Source organism: Fusarium oxysporum, chromosome VII (genome assembly GCF_013085055.1).
Source record: "Fusarium oxysporum Fo47 chromosome VII, complete sequence".
Classification (NCBI taxonomy): Eukaryota; Fungi; Ascomycota; class Sordariomycetes; order Hypocreales; family Nectriaceae; genus Fusarium; species Fusarium oxysporum.
The window spans coordinates 2130544-2150089 of NC_072846.1; the positions used below are offsets into that span (position 1 = coordinate 2130544).

The window sequence follows — 19546 nt, forward strand, 5'->3', positions numbered from 1 at the left end:
TGACTGCTCTCGAAAATCCTGTGAGACCTGGCGTTGGTCAATAGTGCTCAAGCTCGCGACGTCACATTCACATTCACATACTTGCGGAGATGGTCCGCTGCCGAACTCGTAGCAGCAGCGGCGAAGAACTCAGGCTGACCCTTCGCGTCACACAAACGACAGGCCCAGTAAGGACTCAAAGGACTATCGTTAGTGTCGATCTCAACAAGAAAAAATTCATGGCGCTTGATCCAGCTCTTCCGGTCCTTCGAGCCTTTCCGGGACAAGGACTCTTCCAAAGCATATCGTTTGTTCCTCCATACTGCTCGCGGAAGATCTGCAACGGTAGGGTGGTCTGGTAAAGCCACCCGCGTCGTCAGCTCGAATTGACTTGCCAGATTTCTCGGTGGGCGGAGAAGAGCAAAGGCGGAGGGTGGAGAAGGAAGCATGATGTCGCCATCGGGTTAGGCATCGATCAGTAAGGAACGGCACGCGTCGAGGAGAGGTAAACAGACTGGCACCGACGCGGTTTGATGTTGAGGGGGGGAAGACGTGAAAGTTAAGAAGCTACCTTCTCTTTAACCAATTTGAAGGCGCTGTTGGGGGTAGCACACTAATGAAAGATCTGAGTAATAACTCTGATTGGCCAGATTCGCTCACCAGACCCTGACGCCCAGCAGGTTCCGGGTAAGCTGCAAGGACGCGCCCGACAGCCTGGCAGATTTAAGCTTTCATCATATATCATGTATCAAATATATCAAGTGTCATTTCAAATCCAGAGGTTTGGATTTGTTTAATTTGAAATAAGATTTCGGCATATTTGATTGATTTGTTTGGCAGTTTGTTTGATTGCATTTGATCTGTGGGCAGCGCTGGATTCGATAGAGTGGTGGCTTCCATGCCAGGATTAGACGACGTTAGGGACTAATTATTTGGTTGCTTGTATATCGGTCAAAGTACTTTAGCCACTCGAGACCCGTCTCGTTATCAGTCCAGCCATTTATAGCCCAATCGGCCGGGAGGTTGCTTTCTTGGTATCAATTGGCAATGTGATATTGACCTGCAACCACAATAAACGGCTAGACCGCCTAGCCTTCTGCATTGATCGCCCAGATGACTATAACCTACTACTAATTTCCAGGCTAACTTAAACTAATTTTGGCTTTCTATGCCTCCCGGCCTATATAATAACTATACTACTTAAGATCTTACTATTATAAACCTGGTCTTATTAAAGTTATAGATATTATCTAATTAGATAACGTAGTTTACAAGCGAGTTGGCCACCCAAGCGAGTTGGCCACTAATCTCAACCTTCCAATTTCAATTAGCAATAAAAACACCACAACCTATCGGATCAATTAAAACTAATTACTATCCTCATCCTCAGTAACTTCAATTACCTCTTGGCAAGTCCTTGCATTATGCCCGGTCTTACTGCATACACCACAACGCCAAACACCCGGTCCGACCGACCTTCCTCGACCGCGACTTCTCGATGATTCAGCCACTACCTGCGTATCTACATCTATCTGATCAATTTGACTCTGACCAGTCCCTACAGTCATCTTGCCGCTATCCTGTAGCCGGGTTCTTTTTACTCTTTTCTTCCGGCTATGTGTTGCATTTGCCTCTCGAAGGTCTCTGACTTCAGCCTCTAGTAGGGCAGTCTTATGCATATTTCTCATCACTGACTTAGTAAGAGACTGAAGAGCTTCACAGATAGACTCTGGAGAGCTACTATGATGTCTTCTGATCCGCTTCTCAAGGTATTCTGAATGAGAATCGGCCTCAGTGATAGTCCTTGGTGTCTTTGGCGTCCAAGGTTGAGCCCAGCTTGTGTCCTCTCCGGGAGGCGTTGGGGCCCGTAGCCGTATATCAAGCTTTGAGATTACATTTTCTGGGTCAAAGGGAGCAAGCCCAGCTCCTCGGAAACCTCCTCGTATATTGCTTTCTGTAATAGTAGCTTGGTGGGCGGCATAGAAGGCGGGAAAGGACTCGGTCTTAGTGATGTGGGTTATAGAGCGTCTCATGAGATGCTCAATTTCTCGACCATAGGCCTTCTTCAGCGGTCCAAAGCATCCGACATCGAGAGGCTGGAGTAAATGAGAGGAATGAGGAGGCATATAAAGCGGATAATGTTCTTTTCCTTGCAATATGCTTCAAAGTCGGTCGAGTGATGACTTTCGTGACCATCGAGGATCAGAAGGCGATAGGAACCAAATGATCGGTTAATTGTAAGCTCACTAAAGTGCTTTAGCCAGTCGAGACCTGTCTCGTTATTTGTCCATCCATTTTGAGTCGTGGCGATAGCCCAATCGGTCGGGATGCTGCTTCCTTCATACCAGTTACGAAGGTGATGCTTGCCTGTAACTATGATGAACGGCGGGATCGATTGACCTTCCGCGTTGATCGCCTCGACTACAGTAACCCATTCTCGACTTCCAGGCTGAAATGATTTTGGCCTTCCTCGCCTCTCTGCACTTGTGACTACTTTGCCGGTTGAAATCATGCCCATCATAAAGTCGGTCTCATCAAAGTTCCATATATCATCTGATCGGATACCATATTTCGCAATTGTATTCTCTACAAGCCTGAACCAATTGCGAATTATAGTCGGATCTTCACATAAGGCTCTCTGATAGTCATACCTCCGCTGATAACGCGATTTGAGCTCTGGTTGCCGCTGAATAAAATTGATAGCCCAGTGCTTGCCAACAGGTGATGCATTGCGATTAGTTAGCAGTCACTTTATTATTTCTTTAATATCATATAATCAGGGAGAAAATCCTTATAAGTCTAGCTTAAGAATATACTGAACTATGATTTATTCTTCTAGATCTGATAGTCTGCGTGCATTTGAGATAGTATCGAGACGAGAAGTAATGCCATCCTGACGTCGATAAAGAGTAGTATATAAGATCTGGTAGAGCTTTGCGGTGCGCGGTGGAGACTTAATTTTATGTCAATTTGATAGGTATGAAGCGCAAGAAGTATTTGAGACTCTTTATTAGATTGTGACATATTGGGTGGTTGATAATTTATTGATTAGATGGTTGGATGTAAGGTTGAGGGATTTTTGATCCGCTCACTTGACTGATTCACCCACTTATCATATACGTTACGTTAAATTTGATTAAAAACAGCACTAAGTATATCAAAAATGTTTTCGGATCATTCAGAAAGGCCGTGTTATTTGTTATCAGATTGTCTTTTTTATCCACAGAAGCAATATGGTCAAAGATCCCTCGCGTAAAATTTCTGCAGATGCGTTCTTCCCGTGCCGGCCGCCATGAAGCCTCACCTGATTTATACGTGCAGCAACCCTTGCGAATTGTCTTTAGAATGACTCCAACGTTCTACCCAGAGGGTGGTATTGCCGATTGTATACTAGATGTCACAGACAGCGGCCTCTCACAAAACCGAGCGGCCCAGAAACGGGGCTTCCCTCAAACGACTCTTTATGACACATTAAGAAGCATGCCGTCCCGAACCGAAGTCACTCAGACAAAGGGGCTGTCGATGGTGGTGACGGTGGTACCAACAGCTCCATCATCGTCATCCTGGATGCTGATGAACGCTTGCTCAAACAAGAGACAGAGACGTTCAGAAAGATCCTTTCCCAGCCAACAACGATTATAAGGCTATTGTGCCCAACATCGAAGATTACTGCAAGAGACGCGACCCCTTCACCGCCAAAGACACAGTCCACAAATCTGCCGTGACAGATTTCAACACTGCTGCTGACAAGTCGAATACTGACAAGGCGGAACGTTCTGTCGCCCTCATGCAGTAGTGGCCAGCACCGCATCGCCCGGGCGTACAAGCCACTTTAGCAGCTTCTTCATTAGCAGTTGCCTGTTCATTGGCTTGGCGATATAGTCATCCATTCCTTTCTCTAAACAACGCTCCATATCACCCCTTAGCGCGTAGGCGGTCATGGCGATTATGGGTAGACGTATGCCACTGTTCCGTATCCGGACCGTTGCCTCGTAACCATTCATGACCGGCATACTGATATCCATCAGTATCAGATCAAAGGCATCGGCCGCCGCGGATAGTGTCGAGACCGCCTCGGCGCCGTCCGAGACAACTGTTATGTACTGGAATCCGAAGCCATGAAGCATTCCGACCAGGACTTTTTGATTGATAATGTTATCCTCGGCCGCGAGGATCCGCGCCATCGGTGAGATCTTCATCAGTTGAGTCAGCTGTTCCGCAAGATCCTCGCCCTGTGAAACCTCCTGTCGCGACAGGTTGCTGCTAGGGACTGGCAGAGTGTCGACGGTTTGAATCTGCTGAAGGCTGTTGAGCTTCTTAAGCTTGACTGAGAACCAAAAGATGCTGCCCTGCCGTTCCGGGTTAGGTTTGTATCCAATATTCCCACCCAACAGCTCAGCGATTGATTTTGCGATGGACAGTCCGAGACCAGTTCCTTGGCGACGCTTCTGATGCGGAGTATCAAGCTGCGTGAATGGCTTGAACAGTTTCTGGGCGTCATCTTCCGTCACACCATGTCCAGTGTCGTAGACCTCAGTCAGGATTGTATAAGTGGCCACATCTTCCGCGAGCAGCGATACACTCACCAGAATGTACCCTTGTTCGGTAAACTTTGCGGCATTGCTGACAATATTCTCAACAACTTGGCGGCACCTCAGAGGATCCCCTTCTGCCCACTTTGGCAAGTTTGGTGACAGGCTCAGTCTCAGGGACACTCCCGGTTGCACAGTGGCCTGCACAGAATGGACGACCGATGTGGCCACACTAGCGATATCAACCTTGTCATTCTCGATGGAAAAACTGCCTGCTGCAATCTTGGAGTAGTCGAGGATGTCATTGATAATCCGCAACAGGACATGGCCAGACTCGTCAATCATATTAGCCGTCTCCCGCTGCTCCTCGGTTAGGCGGCTATCCAGAAGCAGGGAGCAAGCAGAGAGCACACCATGCATTGGTGTACGGATCTCGTGACTGATGTTTGCTAGAAAATCATTCTTCAACTTTGTGCTCTCCTCATAAGCAGCAATTAGCCGCAGTTCTGCCTCTTTTCGCTCAGTGAGATTCCGGGTAACCTTGCCGAAGCCGACGTGGATGTCGTTCTTATATATGGCCGTGATAACGACGTTAGCCCAGAACCGGCTGCCATCCTTACGGTAGCGCCAACCTTCATCTTCCACCCTACCTTCACGCAAGCAAATCTCGAGTTCTCTTTCGGGCTTCCTAGACCGGATATCTTCCTCGCTATAAAAAGTCGAGAAGTGCTTACCGATGATTTCTTCCTTCTTGTAACCCTTGTTTAGCTCGGCTCCCGTATTCCAGGTCATCACGTTTCCGCGGGTATCGAGAAGGAAGATAGCGTAATCTTTGACAGCTTGGACGAGGATGCGGAAAGCATCATCAATGGGCACCCAGCTTTGTGTCATTACACCATCGGCAACTGTAGTGTGGAGTTCGGCCTTATCCCATTCCAAGATCAAGCACAGCAGTTCGTCATCTCTGTGGACAGGCATAATGCGCGCAGTCCAAGAAATACCGTTTGCAGTATAGGCCGCATAGCAGAGACGGAGAGCTCGGGCCGCAAGAGCAGTCTCAATGGCGTAGACGAAGGGAATACGATCGAATCTTTCGGTCAGCGAGCCCTGGTAGAGGGCGACGAAGAGGTCTTGATCGATAAGTTCTTCACGCCTGCGACCCCACGCCTCCAGCAAACCAGACGAGGTTCTCTGTATGCGATACGACGGTGAGACGACAAGAGTGGGGACAGGCAAGAAATCAAAGATCTCGCTCATGGCGGGGACGTTGGCGTCGAGCGCCTTGGTGACCACATTCATTGGTAGCCGATGGACAGAGTCGTCGCTAATACGACGTCTCTTGGCCCTTACAAAGTTGATGCCCGCTTCAACCACTGAGGAGGGTCATGAATGAAAGAAAGGATGAATGAATGTATTCCTCAGGACCCACAACGCCAAATCTCGCTATATTGTTTTTCCGACATCTGGCCCCTGAGATCCTCAACCTAACCAATCCTGCTGCTTGCCACTTTTTCCCAGCCCCGCTTGTCCCCGCGACAAGCCTGTTTGAAAGACAACTTCTCCAAGTGTTCAGCGTCCTATCTTCAGCGGCTGAAGCCTGGTCTGTCTACTAGAGGCTGTGCTATGTTAATTTTTAGTCATTACGTATTTTATGTTTGTGTAGCATCATAACGTCCTGTGCTTATCGCAAATTTAATCGCTGCTCGCACTGTTTGCAGGTTCGGACTCCACTTGTCCCCATCCTCCCAGAAAGCACAGCAGATTGCCTATCTCGTGGCTCGTCCCACCGTGCGGATCGGACGAGGAACTGGTCGATCGATTCTTGTCGCACTGAGCGTGCTCAAAGGGTTAAAGTGAATGTGCTAAGCAGTAGCAAATGTGTTGATTAATTGTTCTTGAGTTGTTACTTGTGCAGGGTATTACATCCCGCAGAATTACGTGAAGCACACAGCTGGATTACTAAGGCGATTGTTTCCTGTGACCGTAAAGATCATGCCTACCCTGCGACATTTCTTCTCCTTGGCCGCGATCGCATATATCTGTCTCCACCCAAATCTTTAACAAGTGCACAACAAAGCCTCAATCTGCGCTTTACGCAGTCGCAAACAGCGGCGATGGCTTCGTCTACGACAATCCTGCCTGCTGCCCCGGACTATTTCATGCGAGGAGTCTTCAAGATGACGGAGTCGGGCTCCGGCGCACTTCATAGGTACAGAACGTATCTTCAACGCTACGATAGGTCCGCGGCACATCGGGGACCCGGGCTCTTGGGTCACCAGGGTCCTCCACTTTTCCTCCACTAGTACGCCTACACGGACAAGTGACAAGTGGCCTACCCCGTTAGCCCGTCTCTGCTGGTGACGTTCGGCCTGCTGTCTCCTCAATCTCACATCCTTTCCCGCTCTCCTTGTTCCTCAGGGCACCGGTCACGATACACCGACTCCTTGTCACATCCATTTTTATGATTAGTTGCCGCCATACGACTATCAGTAGTCAACCCCAGGTACATCGACCTTTTTACTGTCTACCGTAGCAGCTTCAGCGACCCCTAGGCCGGACTATTGACTTGGCAAGTTGCAGGGAAGCATTCAGCAAGACACTATTTCCCAATTTCTATTTGAGTTCATCGGCTACTAAATAAGCCAAGTTCTTGAGAACGTATCGCAGCCAACACATCTCTTGCTGGATCACCTCCTGGCGACTACACCAAAAGTGCCTCACTTTTCAGCAGCCAAGCGTTCACGCAGAAGAGCAGATTCATCTTGCAATTCTGGGCGGATAGTTCCAGACATTTCGTCAGCCCAACGAACCGCACATGACTCAACTATAACAACCCTTACATGAAGCGAATTTTTATAATCTGGAAATTATCTGCAACTCGCTGTCGCCGGTTATAGCTTTATTTCGTTTCGTTTTGGTAAGCATATCAATGACTTTCGGGGCTTTCCCCCAAAGCTAGCATAGAACATTCGCCTCGCCACTGCATATCCCGCGATCCTATTTGCGATGCTTTTGCGACAGCTCGATTCCTGTCCTCATCTGGTTTCATTTATGAGCGGTTTTTTTTAATTTTATTTTATTTTTAATTTTATTTTTTATGTTGCTAACCCACCTTGTTGCTCTACAGGACACTCAGCCGTTGCTAGACGTCTCCCGACCGTATTTCACGGTCGTCGTATCGTGAAAGTCTTACTATCATGTAGCCTATACTCGCAATTCTTGCGACATCGACAATTAAGCAGTCCTATTAGGGTCTTGCTCCGCGTTGCATTGCTCACAGGGGCCAAAATGCCCTTAAATCAAAGCAATCCAGAGAAAACCCCGCCACCACCAACCGATTGTTTTCTCCATCTCGATTCCTTCAGCGGCAGTCGTGAGACGGTGCTAAGCAATCCACCAGAATGGCATAACGACTCAAGCCTCAACGCGACCGCCAACAACAATCCCGCAGATGGTATGCACAACCTATAGCGAACTTGTAGTAACTTAGAAGAGGCTAATCCAAACCTGTAGTTAATCTCTCCTCCTCCCGGGAAGAATCTGATTTATTGGATACAGAGAAGCTACACTTGCACACTCGGCATCATGTCGACCCTCCTGGACCTATCACAGCGCACAGCAGTAGCTCTGATGACTACCGCAGCGTCATCGACGACCTAACGCTGGAGATTCAACAACTAAAGAAGGAGCTCAAGCGCTATAAGCAACCAGGTCCGGCCTTGCTCCATAAAGACAAGCTGTTTGAGATCAAGGTTTATGGGCTGCCCCAAAAGAAAAAGAGAGAGCTCGAAACCATACTGAGAGACCTTGCCGCGGATCACGATGGGTCTCCAGAGGCGTCATCATCGCAAAAAAGGAAAAGGATATCCCCCCACAATCGCGATCACATATATTCCAAAGCTGGAGTTCAGCGCAGCCATGCTCCCTCCTCTACAGGTTCTAGCCTCCGGCCGGCTGACTCCGCTTACGCCTCCATATCAGCCGGTGGCGAGTCTTCGAAAACGCCATTTTACCTCCCCGTCTTGCCTTCAACCAAATCATCAAAGGGCAAAGTGGAGGACTATCTACGAGATGTTCCTGACGGGCTATACCCGCAGCATGTAATCATGACAGACGAGGAGCGGAAGAGTCTTGTTGTTCGTCGCCTTGAACGATTCTTCACAGGCAGAAGTAACAGTACCGATGTCTCAAAAATGTCACCTCTGCGGCCGGGTGGCAGCTTCATCTTGGGGCGCGTTGTAGCGGATACACAAGTGGCAGACTCATCATCCGCCTACCAACCACCCAGTCATGAAACTGAGCCTATCCGGGAAGCCAGATTCCTCCCTCTAGAACAGCAATCTCGCGCTTGGGAATATCAGTGCCATTTAAGTGCCCATGGGTCGGCCTCTGATCCCGAAAAGGACAACATGGAGACAGAAGGCAATGGTAAAGGCTTGGTCTCGTCTACCAAGCCGTTTCCCCCACTCCCGCTTCTTCCAAAACAGCGACCAACGCGGCCTTGTGATCTGGACCCTGATCGTGCTCAGATTCCATCTGAGAATATGAATTATATCCGACATTTGGACCTACTGTCGCCCGACATACTGCCTGGACAGCAGAGTATCCAGGACATCCACCTAGACGCTGAAGGCTGGGTGTCTCTGAACCTGCTATACAATTTGGCCCAGCTCCACTTGATCAACGTAACTCCTGACTTCGTTCGCTCTGCCGTATTAGAAGTCAGCACCAGGTTTCAGCTATCTACTGACGGGCATAAAATCCGATGGCAAGGCGGATCTAAAGATACCAAGTTCAGTAGCCACATCTCTATCTACCATTCGCAAGAAAGTCCTCCTATCAATAATATCGATGGTTCGGAAAAGACACGTGAGCATCAGAAGACGAGCCCGTTCATTAGCAGCAAATCCCAATCCGGAGGCTTAAATAAGAATGTGTCTGCATTTGATCCGCAGTTTTACGCTCGAGTTGAAAGTTTCCGTTACAAGCCACTGTTTGTTCGGGAGGGATCATCAGATGCGAACACATCACAGGATGCGTCGGTTTGCTCGCCTATAGCCGTGGACGACGATAATCCTGGCAAGTCGGACTTAGGCTTGAATTACTCTGGAGCATCGGCTGGCAAATTGCAACGCCGCGAAGGTGCTATCACATACTACAGCGACGTACCTTTCTGCACCGATTTATCGGGTGATCCAGTTGATGTATCACCAACCATTCACACGCCCTTGAGCAGCCAAAACCGGAAGGATTCTCAACAGTCATTAGACTTGGTTCATCCTCATCGACGAACCACATCTGGGTCCTCCATCAGCTATAGGCCATTGACAGATCGAGGCCAGGGTCTACGTCAGCTGACTTCTTCCACGCACGGGGGCGATCATAGAGACCTGGGTCTGATAAACAATGACTGTGAACAAGCCAGCAACATCGAGCTGGATTTGATTTGGAACGACGATCAGCAGCAGTACGTGTCGCAACAGCAGCCTTTAGAACCCTGCGGACTTGGCGGCGTTCTCCCCGATGATCACTTTAATGTAGTTGTCGATACAAAGCGGCCCAAGCAGGATATCCTCCCACAGGCTTCCAAGCCTCAGACTAGGAGACCCAACCAAAGCATAGAAGGGACCGTTGATCAAAGGGCTGCGACGTTGACCTCATATTCTATCCCTGGCGGTTCAGAAACAAAAGTAACCGAGCAATCACCGTCTATCGAGATTGAGTATCAGTCGGGGCGTATCAAGAGATTAACGCCAGTCCCACTGCCAGCACCTGCTATGTTCTTTCCGCCGTTTAGCGTTGATAATTCCACGTCTGGCGAATATGACGAGCTGTCTATAGATGTAGATAACACCGGATCGTCAGAAGAGGATATGAGCTACCGGTAATATTGAGAAAAACCGTGTCGCCTGTAGTATCCGCATCGCCGTTCACAAGGAGCGGCACGTGGAATGCTTTGATTGGCCCCGCCCCGCATTTCAGACATGGGCTCTCGGCATAGTTCTCCGCCTATACGGATACGCGCTAGCGCTTATTGAAGATAATCATTTTATGCCACAAGAATAATTACTATCTCTTTGAGCGGCACAAGACTACAATGTGGTCACGACAGGGGTGTGGAGCCAATCAAAATGAGCGCTACTCGAGGTACACTCGCACGCACCTAAATTTGCGTGTGATAGAAGTACCAGCAGTCAGCCGAGTTACAAATAGCTACATCACATACTTTACAGGCATATCGGGTCTGCACCCTTCGTTCATTTCCTGATATCGGCTGTAGATAACCTCCTTTTTCCTTCCTTTTTTTAAAGGGTCGAGGCTGCCCTTGCCGGTAGCCTTTACAAGCTAGGCAGTCGGAAGGCGTGCCTCGATAGACATGATTGATATCTCTTTGTAGGTGAATTTGCCGTGCTTCTGTATCTTCGATGTCTTCCTCCTTCCCTGTGCGGCATCTCTTCCGTGTATGACTATTAGTAGCATATCTGTTGAAAATGGCGTTATAAATAGCCTCTTTCCAAGCTTGGAGCGTGGTATAGGGCTTCCAATGAGGCTGCCGGGTCTTCTTCTGCAAAATGAAGCTATTTGCAAGTGCGACTTCAAGGAGGAAAGACCACAGCAGCGCCTGCCAAGGACCGCGGCGGAATCGATGTTGATATGTTGTATAGGACCTTATCTGATCACCGCGGTCAACATGATTCATTTCATCGTTATACTGAGCGGCAACAGTAGGAATAGGGATGATCTTGAAGCTATCTCCATTGAAGACCTGCTGCAGGCGGCGTGCCTCTGCCTTTGTGCCTCTTTTGGCGGGCAATTTCCTCTTTTTTGGTGTGCGCTCGTGAGGGGCTCCGCTGTGCACAGTTGAAAGGAAGAGCACAACGCTGCTATCCTTCCAAGCAATTTGGATAACCTAGGGGGAAGGGAAAGAGACAAATTAGTAGGGGAAATACATGTAAAGTTGTCTATACCTGTTTATCTTGTGTCGGGATAAGGTATACCTCGTTATACACCAAAGGTGTGCCGCCAGGAGCCTTTCCGGTCTCTTTTATATGCTTCATCTCGGTGGTCATGCCGCAGTTAGGGCGTGCCGTGCCTGTGGCACCGTGGCCAAGCTGCCGAAGAAGGCGGAAGAGCTGCGGCGAGGAGAAGAGGTTATCCGTAAAGACGTGATGTGTCTGTGTTGATAGCCTTTTTAGTAGGTGAACCACGACGCTCTGTGTATTGCTGAGAGGGATCTCGGTCCGTAGCTTCCCCTTCTTGCCGTACGGCGTTGGTATAAGTAACTCGACTGTAACAGCCTTGTATGGTGATGCCTTCATGTGCCAAAGCCACTGCAGAAAGAAGCCCTGTTGGGCGATAACCCAGACTTTGAACCCTACGGGCGTAGGTTTATTCTTGACGACCGTTGTCTCTTTTGATCTGCCTGTAAAAGGGATCATACACTCATCTACAGTCAGATTAGTCCCTGGAGAATAGAGCTCGATAGACACTCTTTGTATGTGATTAGACCACTCTTCAGCCGCTTGGAAGGTCTTTGGAAGGTCGCTCTCATCCCTCACATCGAGCTTGGTGTAGTCAAAAGTGCGGAAATACCTCGTGATCAGCTCGAACTTCCGTAACGGCATGAACTTGATGATTGAGTGAAGAGGGCGCTGATCTCCTAGGCTAGGGGACTTCCAATGGTCTTTGATCGATATTTCCCTATGAATTCCTAGGTAAATAAGGACCCCAAGCCATACATAAGCTGTTGCGGTGGAGATGCCTTCCCACTTGAGAATGCGGGACCGTTTGGAATGGGGGGTATTCCAGTTGTCAATAACGGCATTTTCGAGTAAGTGAGCGACCCAGCTGTTGGTGTATTCAATCCATGACTGTACAAGGGAAATAGGTACGAAAAGCTGGAATAATTCAAGTGGTTCCTTGGGTAGAGGGTTGATCTTGAAATCACGATATTCTACCGCACCAACTCATGAAATTCGGTAGCGCCTGTGGGTACAGACTAGCCTGATACTAGCTCTCTAATTGGTCAGGATGTAAATAAAGATCTGACATCTTGTTAAATAGCCTTATTGGTCAAATGAAGGAAATGGCTCAAACTAGCGTGTATCCACAGGCGCTACCGAATTTCATGAGTTGGTGCGGTAGTTTGAAAGGTTGAAAATCATCGCCGCAGCCCTCTTCGGGCGGAAAATTAGGCACGCCAGTGGGGTCATCAGCTGCCCTTAAAGGCGGGGTATCAAAGCTGTGATCATCTATATAATCAGGTATCTTTTGGGAGCTCATTGTTTCAATTGAGATGCATTAGGGTCAATTTGTATGAGGATTTTGATGATTTTGGCTGTGTTGAAGGAAGAAGCTGTCTGACGAGAACTTTACGTACCCCGCAGGTACTAGCGGGGTTAGTAAGCAAAGTGGGGCGAGTGACCTACTGTAGTCTTGTGCCGCTCAAAGAGATAACGTACACGATAAGCTTGCGCAACAGACAAGCATGCGCAACAGTATACTGTGCAGCTAAAAACCACTTACCCTATATAAGTTATTAAAATTTCAGCTATTTTAAGTTTAAATTGAATTTTTATGAATTATTTAAAAAACTGCCTTTAAGGTGAAAAGCGGAGTGGTTTACTCGCTTGTCTGTTTTATTCGCTTATCGTGCAGGTTAATCTTAACAAGATTATGGGGTTGAATTACAGCCTGGGATGAGATACACTATGTACGGAAAGGGCACACACACAAGTTTATTACACCCAGTAGACCAGCGCCCAACATCTCTCTCATTGTTAAATCTCCATATTTTCTCTCATTGAACCAATCATGGCCCTGTAACGTACTCCACAAGTGAGTGTCCCATACATGCGAGTGTCCCAAACACATTTTACACCTTAAACTGCCATTTTAAAAAACTACATCGAAAGCCTCAATCAAGCTTAAACTGCCTGAAAACTTAGATTCAGGCGAATGAACAACGGGAACACACAGAAGAGACGTTTTCTAAATTCCATTTGTATTATTTAGAATATTACGAGGAAAAGCTGTGTTCGCACTGTCTTTTCTCCTATTTTCAGGCATAGAACATCGAATAGACCGCCGAATGGTTTGGAGGAACCTCAAATATATGACCTTTTGCTCAGGAGACTATGGATAAGATTTTCAAGAAGCTAGCAGTGCTATAGCGGAATTTGCGAAATCCAATATTGCCATTTTTAGGTGCACAGTATAGGTGGGACACTCACTTGTATGGGACACTCCCTCGTGGAGTACGTTAGATATATAATGCTTAACTTATAGATAACTTAACTGCTAAATCGAAAGACTAATGGCTATATAATAGATATACAGTTACCTTCGCAAGTTACAGACTTAATATATGCAGCGAATCCCGCTATAAAGTCCCTTAATGCGATAGCTTGGTTAACTCTCCCTGGAAGTGATGATAGTGTCAATTTCCAGCTCACGCAGCCGCTCGCCAACGAAAAAAGCAATTAGGAAGAAGGAGAAGAATACGGAACCCTAGATTCATTAAGTAGCGCAGCAAGAAGAGGAGAAGATGCCCTCATCGCCTCCCTGCCTTGCTGACTACGAGTCATCCTCGACGCCTTACGCCTTTCCCTTGCCAACACCATGTTCAAATCACACAATCACTTCGAGATCTCGCCGCAAAGAGAAGAATGGCAACAGAAGCTAGCTTAGATAGCTCAAGAGACTGTGAATAGCTTCATTTTATATGGATAAGGCATCACGGCATGAGCACACACGCAATCACTCCCCTTAGCATTAAGATAGCTTCGATTGGGCCCGGCATCGCTAAAGGCCTCACTTTCTCTTATTTTATGGTTCAATAATGACTCTGGACAGTGTATAAACCTCGTAAGAAGGGCAAGCCGGAAAAACACAGCAAAATCTGGGCCCGGCAGATGTCTCACACTTTTGTGCCCAACCTAGCTTGCTAGAGTTACCCCTCGCCCCATATGAGCCAACTGGTAATAACCTAAACTGCATAAGAAATCCCTTGGCTTTTAATAAGTGACTGAAGCCAATTTCTTATACCCTCGTGTAGGTAGTATTCTCCTTGTCTGTACTGCCTGGATCCACCTCATCGCTTTATATTAATCCATTAAGGTTATATATTGTACTGTGTTCACCTGAGCCCTAGAGCGTCAGTATAGCGATGTGCTTCTTTCTCAATGTGATGATGTATTAGGGTGCAGTTACAACTCGTGTGCTGTAACAGTTGCGTCTTGAGATATAGAACCTCTTCTTTCAGGTCATCCACGCAGCTAGATAGCATCATATGGCGTTGCTCCATTGCCTGTTCATCGAACTGGAGTCTCGTCTGATCCTCCTTCTTTCTCATGCGGCATTTATTGGCAGCGATGCGATTTCTCTCTTGCACTTGCTTATGTTTCGCGTGTTTGCGACTAGTCGTGTCATTGCTGACGTTGATCCCATTTCCGTTAGCAACAATCCCCTTCCTCCTCTGATCATCTGTATTGTTGTCTCCTTTGGCCTTGCGTCTAGCGGATATTGGAGCTGCTAGTTCACTGAGCTGCGTCTTCCTCTTTCGGCCAGGCTTTTTGAGTTGCTCTTGCGACAACTGCGGTGGAGGAGTCAAGGTTGAGGGTGGCTCGTCAGCGACCATTATCATGTTTTCGGGTAATAGAGACTGGTTCTTGACGATGGAGTATTCATCGACCCAACGGTCTCCCGAACCAACATCTTCGTAAAATTCGAATTGTTCGTGGGAAAGGCGTGCTTGCCTGGATGAGGTAGTCAAGTCAACTTCATCCTCGCTGGCGCCCACGAAGGCTGACGAATACATCGAGTCCGAGAACTCCCATCGAGGGTGTGACGGAACGGCAGCACCGCATACAGTGAGCCCGTCTCCAATAGTCTCTGGGATGTAGCCGTCGAGCATTGCCACCCCTTCCAGGTACAGAAGGGGGTTCGTGTGAGCATCTGCTTCAGAATATCAGATCATACTGGTCCGGCATGGTTGCAAAAATAACTTACTATGGCCCATTTGTCTGCCGAGGCTAGTAACAATGGCGTAACGATAATCTCTATAAATGGCTATTGGTAGCAGGTATAGGGGAGCATCTACAAATGTTTGGTAACTTGGTAAAGTCAAGACTTTGGGCTTGAGTCCGGTTTTGCGGGAGGTTGACGCGCGTGGAACGGAAGTCCTATGGCTTCTGGATTGTCTCCAGCACAAACCGCTCCAATCCTAAAGCGCAACCGACTTGCTTGAGTGACAACTCAATGACACCTGGTTGCATATGCGTAACATCGAGGCCCCTACAACACGCGGTCTATGATTCAAGAGGCGACCAAGAGAGGGCACCAATGAGCGGCTGGATTGCAGGCTAAGGCCTTTAAGTTTCCGGAACACATGTCTTTTATCCATCCCAAAGTGTCAAAGGGTGCGTGCAGCCCTACATCTGAGCACCGAGTGGGGGAGAGGATTACTACGTACTAGACCTCTGTCATCTCATTCTCAGAGTCGAAGTCTGGACCTGTGCATGGAAAATGCATTGCAAGTCGACGAGTTCTTGCTCACTGCAGATCATAGTTTTAGGTCAACAATTGGCTGGTTATTGTGGCCCAACGCTCCACGCCCCCACTAGAATTCAACCCCGGTCTACCCCTATTGTGATTGGATAGAAGCCCTCGGAGTGCATCTGGCCCTTGTGATTGGCCATTGGAAACTGGAAAACAAGGTGATGTGAGATCCATGACGCGCCATGACGCGCCATAACGCGTCGTATCAACTGAATCTGCAAAGCTTAGGAGCCTTTCAAGGAAGCCCACGCTTCTTACCACGATCAGCCGCAAGACACGAGCGTCGCACCAAGGATTATCCGAAGAGGAGAATGAGATGAGTTTATCTGGGCAACTCCGTTTAGAACCTAAGTCGATTCCCATGTATTAATAACACAGGACCTTTGAATGGCTTATCAATGCGGCCTTCGCGGCAGACCGTGGCCCAATATTGTTCTGAGGTGTAAATCTCCGTTCACAATGTAAAGCCATCGCCAGCTGGAATTTTACTACCTGCCAACTGAGCCCTCACCTGGCTCACTTCGCTAGTAAGCCCTTGTATTCTATCTGAACGCTTTGATGCTGTCTCTCTAGCTTAATCCCTGTCTCCTCCTTATAACTAGCCTTCTCCATCTTTTTCTACCGATTCTGTCGACGCTTTAGACGCAGTTGACTTGTTCATCTCCACATTATTTCGCTATATTTTATCCTGAAGCTTGTCTTCATATCCCCGTTTGGAGGGCTTCCCCGACTCTTATCCCTTAGCGGTCGCTTTAAGTTTCAATCGCACCAGTCCCGTCTCGTCCGTTGCTCTTCCCAGGATGCAGTTACCATCAGTGAGCTGATAAGTGTCGAGCTTTGTCTGAACCGCCGGCAATCTCCTCTATGTATTCAGGCTAGCCATCAAGATTCTGATAGGTCTAGAAACGCTGTTTCTCGTTAGACATATTCTGCTATCAACAATGGCGTTTTACCTATCCCTTCAATTGTCGAGGAGCTCCGGTCGGGTCACAGCAGGGGTGGGCAGCCAATAAAAATGCATCGGATTAAAGATACCTAGCCCCTCACCTATTTTAGCCTATGGTAGAAGTACCAGCAATCTCTCGATTACAAATCGGTACATCACAACCTTCTGCTCCACATCTTAATACACTCACCCCATCGTATAGCTATGTATCTAGCAGTGACCTCCTGAAGGGCTGTACCGTTCAAAGGGATAAAATAGCCATTATCTGTTCACATGCCTGGTGAAACAGTCCGTGCTTCCCAAGTCGCCCCTAGTGAAGCTATGGTAATGGAAAATATGTCGCAGCTAATGCATGTACATTACGGTAGAGGCCGTCGTGGCATAGAAGCTTGGCATAAACTAGGCAGAATTGATTTTCATTGGACACGAGGACGCCAAACTTAACAAATAATGGCAAATGGAGCACTAATATTCCTTGCTTGCACGAGACACACGGCTTAGCTGCCGCGTTCACCGATGAGAGCCTGAAGGGGACGTATGCATCAAGCGGCAAATCGCAAATTCCAAGAGATACTCAGAAGTTATTTATAAGCTTGTTTATTAACATAAGATTGGTCTATATGGCTATGAACTTATTGACATTCCTCTCAGGCTGTACACCTGCTTCCAAACTGTTATCAGCCTTTCGCAGAGGGCAAAGGAAGGCTTCCAGATGCTACAAAGCTAGTTCTGTCTCGTTGTCTAGATTAAAAGTTAGATATCTACTAAATGAATACTTGCTTAAGAATGAATAACGATCTGGGATGCAAGAGGCGGCTATAAAAAGGGTAAAAGATATCGAAATAAGGACCAGAAAGATAGGATCTGCTGCTACTTGAGTTAAGTAGTATAGAATAGGCGACCGAGATGGAATATTGACAAGCAGCTCCCAATAGGTGATGGCTTTGTTTTGGCTGGCTACTGTTCCAGTGGTTTTCACTCCCACGTGCCTGATTACCGAAATATATGGCTTGGATCTTGCACTTTGGACTCCTTTGGATGCCGTTATCACATCAGGCAAAGGTTTTGTAGTCGGGACTCTACCTGGATTCCGCGACGGAGGTACAACTGAAGATTTTTTTGTTTGCTCGGGATAAACGGTGTAATGATGGGTGTATTCCTCGCACCGGGGATGCCGCATGGTAAGCTCGTTTGAACAAAGGGGGATAGGGCGGGCCATGCTTTCGAGAGCCAGACCGATCAGCACTGCAATTTTGACAAGGTTCATCTCGTTCACTCTTCTGGTTCTGCTGATCGACTGTAGCGATATCCATAGGAGCGTTCTCGGTTCATCTGAGAGAATAATGAGAATGTAAATAATTTCGCGATTGAAGGCTGAAAACAACGTTGTGCTATTTATGTGCACTTCCATGTAGCTCACCGTTTCATCCCTATTTTGCGCGCCTAGTGGTGAAATGAAGACATTTTGTGCCACTCCAGAAATTTCCCACTGTGAGCTCGATGTCCTAGCGACGGAGCAAATACCTTGCGTCATGATGCAATTTGGGCCAAGCAGGAGGGAGATTGCGTATGCTCAAAGGGAGGCTTGTCGGAGCTTTCCGTGAAAGGCATCAGTGACGTACAGCAGGATGTTGCTTTTTTAGTAGTAAATGTCTCTTCTTTCACTTAATGCATGTGGATTAACATAGTAGCAGGAGTGGGAGAACTACGTTGCGTCGAACTCTGTTGAGGCAGCTAAACGCTTGGACGAATGGGAGTCGTTGAATGACGTGCGTCAAAGCACCTCGATACTATTCCAATTGAAGTGTACTTGCGCTCCCCGCCATTAATCCTAGAGGCTCAGGCCCCGCGCCTTAGCCGCTCAGTTCCTCATTGTATTGGTGTTCTACAAGGGTCCCGACCGCTAGGCCAGCCGCCCTGGAGAAGTTAGGCTGATCGTACTCGTACTCCTGCAGCCAAAATGAGGCTAGGAGTTTCTGTTCCGCTTGACCAACACAAAAGTGCCGCGACAAATCTAAGATATCGTATTTGCTACACACAATGAGGACGCGTCATCAGGAGAAGGGATGTCATGAAACATCTGATCTACTGGACCTGTTGAGATGGACTGCCTTATGTATTTGCTCCACCCGAACCACAAACAGTTCAATTTATGAATTACTTGAACCAAAGTGGCCCTTGAAAAGTTCGATCAATGCGAGAAGAAAAGCTATGCCTGTCTTTTGCCATTGGTGTCCTTGCCAATTCTCTCCATATGCTTATACACTCGCGTTGCAGCAGTCTCTCTGTTCATACACGTTAAACACAACACATGGTGAAGCATTCGACTTACTTCTATCTTAAGAGTCTAGCCGGGGTTGGCGAGTATGAGCTGCTTCCCTCACAAACAGGAAGTGGGTTATGCCAAGCTGCTCGCCAGTTGCCACGACCAAGACCGCGACAAAGGTGGATCAAGTTCTGGTCTACTGCCGTCTGTGGTATAATAATAATCATGTGGGTTAGACCGAGCTAGAAAGAAGACGTACTGCAC

At 47.8% G+C, this 19546-nt stretch overlaps 3 protein-coding genes across 3 annotated transcripts; 1 reads left to right on the forward strand and 2 right to left on the reverse strand.

Annotated features, from left to right (window-relative positions):
• Positions 1-3365: 3365 nt before the first annotated feature.
• FOBCDRAFT_227858 (uncharacterized protein) lies at positions 3366-5886 on the reverse strand. Its single transcript, XM_054705798.2, has one exon. The coding sequence runs from the start codon at positions 5808-5810 to the stop codon at positions 3765-3767; it is 2046 nt and encodes a 681-aa protein (XP_054561773.1). The 5' UTR covers positions 5811-5886; the 3' UTR covers positions 3366-3764.
• Positions 5887-7372: 1486 nt separating this feature from the next.
• Positions 7373-10658, forward strand: FOBCDRAFT_262689 (frequency clock protein). Its single transcript, XM_054705799.2, has 3 exons — positions 7373-7428; positions 7639-7965; positions 8025-10658. Exons 2-3 carry the CDS (start codon positions 7800-7802, stop codon positions 10397-10399), a joined length of 2541 nt encoding a protein of 846 aa, XP_054561774.2. The 5' UTR covers positions 7373-7428; positions 7639-7799; the 3' UTR covers positions 10400-10658.
• A 3991-nt stretch (positions 10659-14649) lies between these two features.
• Positions 14650-15787, reverse strand: FOBCDRAFT_241856 (uncharacterized protein; the record flags this gene model as incomplete). Its single annotated transcript, XM_059610411.1, has 3 exons — positions 14650-15470; positions 15522-15571; positions 15726-15787. 3 exons carry the CDS (start codon positions 15785-15787, stop codon positions 14650-14652), a joined length of 933 nt encoding a protein of 310 aa, XP_059465390.1.
• Between the last annotated feature and the right edge of the window lie 3759 nt (positions 15788-19546).

Bases quoted from the DNA above. Each gene is read 5' to 3' on its own strand.
- FOBCDRAFT_262689 (XM_054705799.2), top strand. From the start codon at position 7,800: ATGCCCTTAAATCAAAGCAATCCAGAGAAAACCCCGCCACCACCAACC. The intron at 7,966-8,024 runs GTATGCACAACC...CCAAACCTGTAG, and splicing joins CAACAACAATCCCGCAGATG to TTAATCTCTCCTCCTCCCGG.
- FOBCDRAFT_227858 (XM_054705798.2), bottom strand. From the start codon at position 5,810: ATGAATGTGGTCACCAAGGCGCTCGACGCCAACGTCCCCGCCATGAGC.